The sequence below is a fragment of the Gambusia affinis genome, linkage group LG03, assembly GCF_019740435.1.
Source record: "Gambusia affinis linkage group LG03, SWU_Gaff_1.0, whole genome shotgun sequence".
In the NCBI taxonomy this organism is placed as follows: domain Eukaryota; kingdom Metazoa; phylum Chordata; class Actinopteri; order Cyprinodontiformes; family Poeciliidae; genus Gambusia; species Gambusia affinis.
Window position 1 is genome coordinate 18,290,091 of NC_057870.1, and position 11,203 is coordinate 18,301,293.

The 11,203-nt window shown below is 37.2% G+C and overlaps 1 protein-coding gene across 1 annotated transcript; it reads right to left on the reverse strand.

Annotated features, from left to right (window-relative positions):
- Nucleotides 1-1,105: 1,105 nt before the first annotated feature.
- On the reverse strand, nucleotides 1,106-5,914 carry LOC122827669 (prostaglandin E2 receptor EP4 subtype-like). The gene is made up of 2 exons (XM_044110567.1): nucleotides 4,702-5,914; nucleotides 1,106-1,884 (listed from the first exon to the last, which is right to left on the reverse strand). Exons 1-2 carry the CDS (start codon nucleotides 5,494-5,496, stop codon nucleotides 1,447-1,449), a joined length of 1,233 nt encoding a protein of 410 aa, XP_043966502.1. The 5' UTR covers nucleotides 5,497-5,914; the 3' UTR covers nucleotides 1,106-1,446.
- Nucleotides 5,915-11,203: the final 5,289 nt, after the last annotated feature.

Consider the following 11,203-nt stretch of genomic DNA (forward strand, 5'->3'; position numbering starts at 1 on the left):
GATGAGTTTCTCTAGATCTGGCTGAGACATTAGTCCTTTAATCCTGGAAATGTTCTTATTAAAGAAATGTATACTTATTAAAGTCTACATACTTTAATAAGTATGTATACTTATTAAAGTCTACATACTTTAATAAGTTGTAGACTTATTAAAGTCTACATACTTTAATAAGTATGTAGACTTATTAAAGTCTACATACTTTAATAAGTATGTATACTTATTAAAGTATACATACTTTAAAAAATATGTAGACTTATTAAAGTATACATACTTTAATAAGTATGTATACTTATTAAAGTCTACATACTTTAATAAGTTGTAGACTTATTAAAGTCTACATACTTTAATAAGTATGTAGACTTATTAAAGTCTACATACATTAATAAGTATGTATACTTATTAAAGTCTACATACTTTAATAAGTATGTAGACTTATTAAAGTCTACATACTTTAATAGTATGTATACTTATTAAAGTATACATACTTTAATAAGTTGTAGACTTATTAAAGTCTACATACTTTAATAAGTTATAGACATATTATAGTCTACATACTTTAATAAGTTATAGACTTATTAAAGTCTACATACTTTAATAAGTATGTAGACTTATTAAAGTCTACATACTTTAATAAGTATGTAGACTTATTAAAGTCTACATACTTTAATAAGTATGTAGACTTATTAAAGTCTACATACTTTAATAAGTATGTAGACTTATTAAAGTCTACATACTTTAATAAGTATGTAGACTTATTAAAGTATACATACTTTAATAAGTATGTAGACTTTAATATACACAAGAATATTTCACTCAATTGTCCATACCGTATGCCCCTCCAACCAGAAGGTTAGGAGTTGCTTGAAGTCCATTTCTTCCGTATTTCATTTCTTTGTCTTTCCTATTACCGCTTGCACATCAACTGAGTATGAAAACGAAACTTAAAGTCCTATATCGAAAGCATCACTTGACCAAGTGATGACCTAATTGCTTGCGTTCGCTACAATATATTTGTCATTACTGAAGCTGAATTAATACAATTACTTAGGGGTCTAAGATATTTTCAGAGCTAATTTAAATAATTATAGGCACACTACATTTCAACTCTAGTTCGATGTGCAGACATTGTTTATTTTCAGCATCAGAGCTCAACAACATCAGTGCCAATAAAAACTTGTTTAAAGCAAATTGTAGTGCTTCTTTCCCTGGCAAAAGGCAGTTTCCAAGCAGACTAGTGTTGTTTTCCAATGAGAACTTGTGAACTCCGTCTATGTTCATGATAACAGAGCTTGACTGAATGAGTCACAAAATATCAGTTTATTGTCCATTTTAATGTTTACACATTTTTTTTCTAAATGAAACTGACTTTCTGCCTCAGTAAAGAAATATGATAAGTCAGCATTCTTTATTCAGAAAGAAGTTGAATGCATTTCTCCTCCACTGTGATCAGTGATCTTCTGTGCAGGTGACCACTGTTAAATCTGTGAATGCGCTTGTTCCTTCTCTCTGTTCTGAGTCACTCGGTCTGGTTTTCTGTAGCTGGCTTTCAGTAGCTGTCTCGATGTCCTCCGACATGTAGAGGAAACCCTGAGCGGTACGCCTGTCCACCTGTGGGTCTTCATAGCCCACAGAGGGACAGCTGGTGGAGGTGGCATGGTGAATGCTTGAAAGGTGAACTGTCTCTGACCTTCTTATTCCTGCTTTGGAAAATATATACTTAATTTTCTCAATACAATTACGTAAAACAGATTTACGCAGAAGGATGTATATCCAGGGGTCCAGGATAGGGTTTAAGGTGGCGAAGCGAATTGCCCGTATATCTGGGCTCTTTGCAATGTTTAGCTCCACTGGAGGCTTATAAAGCTGGTTTACGAACACCTGAACCTGCAACAGAAACACATTGATTGGTGCATTGAAGTTCTACAGATGTGCTTGCATCTTGTCTACATTGCTAAAGCTTTCACATCCTCTACCTTTTCAAATTTTGTCATGTTACAATCACTTCAATGCATTTTATTGGAATGGTATGAGTAACACAGTGAAGCATATTACTGGGAAGTAGAAGAAAAATTACAAGTGATTTTTACTTTTAAAAAAACCACATCTATCTATATCTATATCTATGAAGATATATCTATCTATCTATCTATCTATCTATCTATCTATCTATCTATCTATCTATCTATCTATCTATCTATCTATCTATCTATCTATCTATCTATCTATCTATCTATCTATCTATCTATCTATCTATCTATCTATCTATCTATCTATCTATCTATCTATCTATCTATCTATCTATCTATCTATCTATCTATCTATCTATATTTATATAGATATAGATATCAATATATATCTATATATCTATATCTGACATGACTGTCAGGTTGATTGGTCTCTCTAAATTCTTCCAAGGTGTGTGTGTGTGAATGGTTGTGTGTCCTGTATGTCTTTGTGTTGCCCTGCGACAGACTAGCGACCAGTCCAGGGTGAACCCGCCTCTCGCCCAGAACATAGCTGGAGATAGAAACCAGCAACCCTCCCGACAAGGGTGGACAGATAATGGATGCATTGATATATATATATATATATATATATATATATATATATATATATATATATATATATATATATATATATATATATATATATATATATATATACTGAATTCACTATTCAACAGATGACTTCAGGTTATGAGATTAACAACCCAGTAATGAACACTCTACTGTGAATTAATGTAGGTACATGGTATGTACAACATTTATTGTACATACAATGCATTTATTGTTATTCTGCATACAGGTCAGCTTTAGAATGTTTATTTCTAAGTCCCAAATTTGTGTCGGATTTAAACAGATTATTATTTCAAAAGGATATTTTTTATTACCCTATAACTCAATACATAAGAAGTAAATCTTTTCTTGTAGACATTGTGGAAAAATCAGGAGTCTCTACTGAATTGCCCATTAAACCTATACAGATGGTTGTGCTTTGACATTTAGATAATAACAAAGTCCGTAATCAATAACAATAGATAACACACCTGATAGCATATTCAATATATAGAATATTCACTAAACTCTGATCCAGAACCGCACAGCATTCTAGGAGTTGTAGGAAGTGCTTTAATTGCTCAATCTCTGACAGAGAGCTAAGCTAGGTTGGTGGTAGCATCAACTAATTTTCTCACTCTTTCGTTACCTAGCAACAACATGTTGAGTAACTTGTGCAGTGTCGGTTTATGGTTTCTTCATCATGGCTCATAACTGCTTAAAAATAAGAAACAACGTCATGGTGGAGTAAAAACTGTGGGCAAAACAGGAACGGTCATGGCACCGGTTCGGCATTTCAGATATTTAAAATAAAAAAGTAATCCATAATTATTTATATCGACATTATTGATATCGACAGATATGAAATGCTTATATTATGACAAGTTTTTCAACCATATCATCCAGCCCTAAATTGGAATAATTTTACCAGATTAAAGTTCTTCCTGGACTGCAGAGCCGAGTCAGATGAAGTTTATCATGATATAATGATTGATGGCCTGGAAAAGTGGATGAGATTGTCTGGTAGTGTGTTAAATCAGCATAGATTTTAGTTATCAGACTGCTACTGATTTGTGTAATTTCATAACTAAATTACATGAGACATTCCTTGAGAAGCTTCTCCTGGGCCACTTCATTTCAATACCTATTAACCCGACCTTAGGCAAACATTTATATCTACTCATCTACTATTTTTATCACTCAATCAAGGAATAAATGGGTCAAAACTTCTTTAAACTCAATGCAGATAAAACTGTTTATTCTTTTAAACACAAATATTAAAGGTCAGAGATTAAGACTCTGCTTGTCTCAATGAGATTAGAAAACTAACTATGCAAAATGTGTAATTATGAACTCAGACCTAAATTCTAACATCCAGATCGTAGTTCATCCAGATTAATGTCCATTAATAAATGAGCCTCTTGATAACATCTGTGGTCTGGGATTCCTGTGTAAACTGGAGACAGAAAAACTGCTGCAAGCTTTTATTTTCAGGTTGGAATATTTTTGATGCCGTTTTAACCTTGTATATAAAATGATGCTGCCAGAGTTCAGACCAACACCACTGCAATAAATCATGTCGTCAGTTGTTAAAATCACAGCACTGGCAACCTGATAGCCTGTAAAACACTGAATAGTCTAAGTCCTAAATGCAGAAGAATATTCTGCATTTAGGATGACAGCATTTTGTTTCTGATTTCCTGAAAAAACTGATGTGCAAAAACATTGGGCTCTCTTCAATTAGGATTAAAACCAACTTCTGCATTTTTCCCATGGAGGGCAACAGTCATTTAATCAGATTTAATCATGCAGTTATTCATTCCTTTTAATGTGATGCTTAGGTTTTACTGTCATGGCTTTGATGTATTTCTTATCTTCAGTTTATGATAGTTTACTTTTCCTGTAGGGCTCCTACCCTGTAAACGGTACTTTACACACTTCAGTTTGAACAGGCATTAAAAAAAAAAAAAGTTCAAAAATGGGCGTCTTCTATAAATAGCATTAGTAGTTACCCAAACGCTCGACAAATGGACAGAAATACAATATTGACAAATGTAGTCGGATTTCAGCAACTTTCCCAGATACAATCATTTGAAATGGCAGTGCGTAATGGTGCGCATGGATGACAAGCAGCTTGAATACTTACTACAAGTGGGATGGAGCAGATGAGCACCACCACCGTTGTGGCCACGAGCACAAGCACCATCTGAATCTCTGAGTCGGCCAGATGTGCGAAGTTGACCGATGTCCTCCGCGAGCCCACGCTGCGCCCGGCGTCGGTTCTCTGCGACATCCTGCGCAAGAAGCTCTTGTGCATCCGGATCAGAACCACGCACAGCAGCACGTTAAAGACGACAGTGGAGAAGATGAGAAAAATGCTGACTCCGGCGTACAGGTAAGAGTAGACGGCATGGGTGGTATGTTTGGTTCGCCAATCCAAGAAGCACCAGGTTTGCGGGTGTTGAATTACCACCTGCCCGAAGCCGATGGCGGGTAACGCGCAGAAGAGCGCGTTGGAGATATAGATGGCCACGAGGGTGTGTCTGGCATGCTTCTTTTTCACATAGTTGTTGTAGATGTAGGGATGGTTTACGGCGATGTATCTGTCCACAGACATGGCAAAGATGATGCTGAGTCCCGTCAGGGAGTAGAAGAGCAAGATGAAGCCCATGTACTGGCACAGCGGGTCCCCTCCGATCCACTGTCCCTGCGCGTAAGCGGCTATAGTGACCGGAGTGGCCAGCAGTCCGCCCATGAGGTCCGTCACGACCAGGCCATATACGAGCGTGTAAAACATGGTCTCCCTTTTCTCTCTGTGAGTTTTGCACAAAACTGCGATGGCGATGAGATTCCCGAACAGCGCGGACATTAACAGAAGAATGTAGACGGTCGGAGGTACGTTTCTAATTGGCGGATATATCGTCGTCGTTGGATCATTCATCGTCGTGTCCACATGGGCTTCAGCGGGAGGGCAAAACTTCTCCTGAGGCCAGTACTTCCAGTGCGAAACACGAAACTTATCTGCTCGTGAAGACGGCGCGAACAGACTTATCCAAACACCAGCTTGTTGCACCTTATCTGAAAACTTTCCACCCCATGCAGAGCATCCTCTCCCTGCTGCTGCCACCGACGCTCCTCGTGGGATTTCTATGAAAATAAAATAAAAAAATCCTCAGCAAACTGGTCCACTCAGGGGGTTGTCAGTCAGCAGGATGCACGGAGGTAAATGTGTAAGAGTCACTGGAGGGTTAATTGAAATAAAGTTCTGCCTTCCAGCTTCCTGAGGAGTTCAGTCCCTCCCCTTCATTCAGTAAAAGTTTGATCTACAACTGGTAACGCAACATGCGTCAGATGGACGTTAGGCGGACGTTGGTTGTACGTCCAGTTGAAACACTATTGCATTTGTTGAACGGACGATATACGTTCGTTAAGTGAACGTTCAACCAACGTCCGGTGAACGTTGTCTGCGGACATTTAGCGACAGGTGGCGCTCTCCGTTGACGTTTGTGTTTCATTTTGAAGTCCGGCAAACTGTCTGCAAACAAACATTCGCCGGACTGTATCGATGTCATTAAAGGCTACCGAGGCAAAAGTAATGATCAAAATTACTTTATTCTACTACAGAAGAGTAAAACATTAGAAAATGTAAGTAGTATAGATCAATAATTTAATGAAATTCGATTAAAAATAAAAATAGTAATAAAAATAAACAAAAAAATAAAATCAAGAAAGACGTTAGCATTTTAAATAAACTAATGATTGGAAAAATACAATTACAGGATCATAGACGTAGAGGACACAAGGGAGCAGTATCCATCCATCCATCCATCCATCCATCCATCCATCCATCCATCCATCCATCCATCCATCCATCCATCCATCCATCCATCCATCCATCCATCATCCATCCATCCATCCATCCATCCATCCATCCATCCATCCATCCCTCCATCCAACCATCCATCCATCCACCCATCCATCTTCTGTTCAGCCTTCTCCCTTGTGGGGTCAGGAGGTGCTGGTGTCTATCTCCAGCGAACATTTCGGGCAAGAGGCGAGGTTCACCCTGGACAGGTTACCAATCTGTTGCAGCGAGGACCAGTAATGCAATATAATTTGAAATAAGTAGTATTAATCCAAGGAAAAAAGTGTTTGAGCATCTAATTTGATATCTTTACATTAGGCCAGACAGACAAAAAGTACAAAGTCATGTGGAAAGTTTTTTATGTGAAAATATCTAAATTAAAAAAATCTGAATTTGACAAATTACACCAGAAAAACCTTATATATATATATATATATATATATATATATATATATATATATATATATATATATATATATATATAAGCTAAACCACAGTTAATATATGTTACTGTCTCAGCAGATTGAAGCTAATATCAGAACAACAAATCAGAATATGTGGCGAAGGCTGCAGTGGTCTTTGGAGGTTTCTTCTGGATCTTTTCCACGTACTCTCTCTGAATCTGAACAGATCTGAGTTCACCAGTAGCAAAGAAAGATACAATAAAAATAATAAAAAAACTGCATGAATTTATTTGACTGAGGCATATTTTGCGCATGACTACTTAATTGTCGTATATTTCAGTCCGAGATGGAGGGACAAACTGTTGACAATATTTTCATGGAGAATGTTTATCTTAACAACTAACTTCTAGACATTCTCCTTCATCACTGAACAAGAGCTTCTCCACAAATTCAGCTAAAAATGAAGAATTTGTCAGATGCCAAACCTTTATTGAAACAGTGACTGTTCAATCTTGCTCTGATCTCTTCACCACATTTCATGCAAACACCTTTTAAGCCTGTCTGGCACCCTGCTGACAAAACTGATTATTCCTCAGAGCTGCGTTGGTCACAGTATGTTTCTCTAAAAGGACATTGAGAACTCTGTATCGAGACATTAAAACTCAGTTAGCAGCAGGAAAAATAAACAGTGTTCTCTAGAAAGACAGTAATAAGCTGCTGTTTCTGACATGATAATTAGCATCATCAAAATTATTGTCATGGCTTGATTTGGACACTTGAATTTGAACTTTAGAAAGTACAAATTCATCCAACAGTAGCAATTAGTTAGTTCTTCAGTAAGAAGAGAGAAAGACTTTGTTATTAAATAGCTGAACTGGTACGTTTTAAAAATGAGCAATCGAACAATGTGCATGCAGATGGAAGCAAGAAATATTATGTGCAAATAGATACTTAAACGTTTTTGTCTCACAAACCTTTTCTATTTTAAGCCAGTTTTAGGTTTTATAGCTGCTAATTGACTAAAATTTCTGTTAATCCTCAATTATTTTGTGAATTTGCATTTTAAATTGATGGACGTGTGTTATATGCTATTGGGTTCCTTCCACAATCTTCTCATACTGGTTTGCAGGATTTTTGAGCCATTCCTCCAGGCAAAAGTTGGAGGAATACCAGAGGAGGTTTTATATAGGCCACCTTAATAAGATGCACCTTTTCAGCTCTGCCTACATAGTTTTTCTGGGACAAATATCAGCGGTTTGTGAAAGCAGGTCCAAAACACTACCGTAATTTGGTGGGATATGTTATTGCGCCACATCCTCCCCCCTTTTCTCTCTACTCACTCACTCTCTACTTCCTCTTCTGAGAGGGGAGATGTGGTACCAGCTCTCCATCCAACGGGTTAATTGATTTTCCTAAATCTGCTGAGATTTACCCTGTCCAGAACTGGAGTAAACTCTGTTTAAGCTGGCATCGAGAAACGATTCGCCTGGTTTCTGACGACCTCCATCCAGGTGTCCCAAACTTCTTCCCCCTGTGAATTAGCCAGACTGAGCAGCCTGCAGCCAACTAGTTTCACAGAGCACACCTGTTAACGGTTGCTCGTTCTCTTTTATTACAATTTGCTCTTGTTACTGAACCAGGTAGGTTTTAGTGACTCGGGCGAGTCCCAAGGATGATGTTTTAAATTTGGGCTATCAGGAACCAATAAACATTTTCCACCTCTTCCTCTCCAGAATCGAACATCATCGCTATTTTACAACCATCAAAGAACTTTAAGGTGACTCATTAATTGAATGTCCACAACATCTTTTAGATTTTCTTTATGCTAAATATTTTATTAGTGAGGCAATTTTGCAAGGGTCAGTACAGCTTAATTCAGTATCAGAAATAATCAAATAAGAAAAATCAATCATCTAGTCTATCTTTCCCTAATGCTGACACTGCGAACTAAAAAGGGAACCTTTGAGAGAGACGGACAGAGTTTGGCTTTTCGAACCCCAGACCTGGCCTGATGATGAAGGAGGTGTTGCAGCAGTAGGAGGATGTTGGTCGGCGAAGGCAGGGATCTCTGTAGGCCTGATGAGCTTTCTTCTCCTCATGGGTGGTGAGGTCACACAGGACTTGAGTGCTGGCAGAAAGGAAGGTACCAGTTCTTCTTCTTTGTCTTTGTTCTTTGTCTTTGCCTTTGTCTTTGCCTTTGCCTTGGTCTTCATCTTTGTCTTTGGGGTCTGAACCCAGCGGATGAGAGAAGTGCGATTTGAAGCCACATGTTTTGGGGCAGACGGGTTGGTCCCCATGAACAGGACAGTCTTCGGCTCTGTGGCTCTTCTTCAGCTGCAGAGTTCTTTGTCCATCTCGATCTTGACTCGAAGCTGCCTGGAGGATCCAACCAAAGTTTCCTCTTTTGCACCCACCTTTTATAGGGTTTATCCAGCCTTTTGGTTCATTTGCATTGGCTAGCACTGTTGCTGTGCTTATTTCATTGGCTGGCTGCTTGGACAGATGATCTCATATCCATCACTGTCTTAGAGATATTGTGTCCTGATGTCTGTACTAATGTCTTAGGTTGCTTAACAACCTGTTTCCAAATAAGGCGTTGACCATCTCTGCTCTCCTGTTAGTTCCCCTTTTCCCCTTAACCTTTCATCTTCCATCCACCTCCAACACATCAGTGATCTTTAATTGCAGCTACACCTTTTACACCATTTCAAGTTCAGAGTAAAAATCACATTTATAACTTATTTTACTTCTCGGATTTATCATTCATTTATAATGTTATGATAACCATAATTTATCAGTTACTCTTATTATAATCTTAATGTGAGTTATTACAAATGTTTTCTGTAAAGAAACCAAGAATAATCCATGATTCTTATTATTTGATATCAGTTACAGTTACTTGTTTTACTTGTAAGAGTACCCACTAATGCAAGTGAAAGTGTAAGTATTATTACAAGCAAGCCAATATTAATATAAATATTTTACTTCGAATCTTATCCAATTACTCACAATGTTTAGATTTCTTTCTTTAAAACTTTCATGCTAAGTAATAGTCTGAACTATTTTTATAAATCTGCAGGCTGGAAACTTACTTCCTCTTCTTCCAGGAAACCTGCTTTTCCTGTTTCATGACTCTCTCTCTGTCTTGACTATGATTTCTTATGATTAAATAGAAAAAAGTAGAATTAAAGCAAAGTTTGCAGGAGACAAAAACAACACACACAACCAAATAGATTTTATTGACTTTTAAGTCTAATGTTGGGTCTAGATTTCACTTGAGTGATTCATTTTAAAGAAAACGTTATTTATTTTTACAGTTAAACTAAAATCTCCAGCATGGGGAAGTGGGATGATCTCAGATTTTCTTGACAGATAAGGTCCATGGAAGATCCACTTGTTTCCAAACTCCAAGTTCCTGTCTGATGTCTCAAAGTGCTGCTTCATTATTTTCACATCACGTTCATTCTTTATTATGTCATTTCCTTTGTAAAGTACACTAATGTTTGCAACAGCAAAAACACCTCCACAGCATGATATTTCCACCACCTTGTTTCACAGATCGAATGGCTTGTAAGATTCATCCTATTGCCTGCAGTGGTAATGATGGTGATTGGGGATAAACATTTTATCAGGTCTCCAAAAATTAAGGATTTGAGGATATTTGCAAACTGTAATCTGGCTATTTAAACTGCTTTTCTAGTAATGGCTCCCTATTAGATTCGATGTTGTTGCGTTCGTGGCTTTTGGATTTTGTTGACCATTGTGGGCCGTAATTTGTCATTTACTAGTTGCTTTAACTTATAAAGTAGTAGTATGAGCTGTTCTTGCTAAAGTCAGATTATATTAATCTTTATAGCTTTATATATATATATATATATATATATATATATATATATATATATATATATATATATATATATATATATATATACATACATACATAAACACTGCAACTTCCCTCAGCCTATAGGGCAGTTTCACTAGGAAGTATAGGAAAGCACGGGCCGCCGCACGTCGTCCACAACTCCCTGTCCTCTGGTCGTACCCAAGGTAGAGAGAGAGAGAGAGGGGGGGTGGGGGGAGATAGCTGTCCCACAGGTATCCGATATTTATTTTTAATTTTAATTCTAATATTAAGGATACGTTAGTTTTCACCACCTGATTTAACTCGAGTTACCTTGAACTCCAATGCCATCATCACACACATCATAAGCAGATTTGCTCTGGAATAAGCAAGGTATTTATCTAAATGAATTTTTTTTTCTCTTCCCCCTTTATTCATTTTTCTGGGCTTAATATTTAATGATTTTAGACTTTGTTATTTCAGGACTTATAATTGGGTTAATTATTTAATTTGAGCTTTTAGCTATTAATCTCAC

Excerpts from the sequence above, each read along its gene's own strand:
- LOC122827669 (XM_044110567.1), bottom strand. The coding sequence starts at position 5,496 with ATGAATGATCCAACGACGACGATATATCCGCCAATTAGAAACGTACCT. Across the intron at positions 1,885-4,701 it reads TCTGCTCCATCCCACTTGTA|GTTCAGGTGTTCGTAAACCA; the intron begins GTAAGTATTCAA and ends TTTCTGTTGCAG.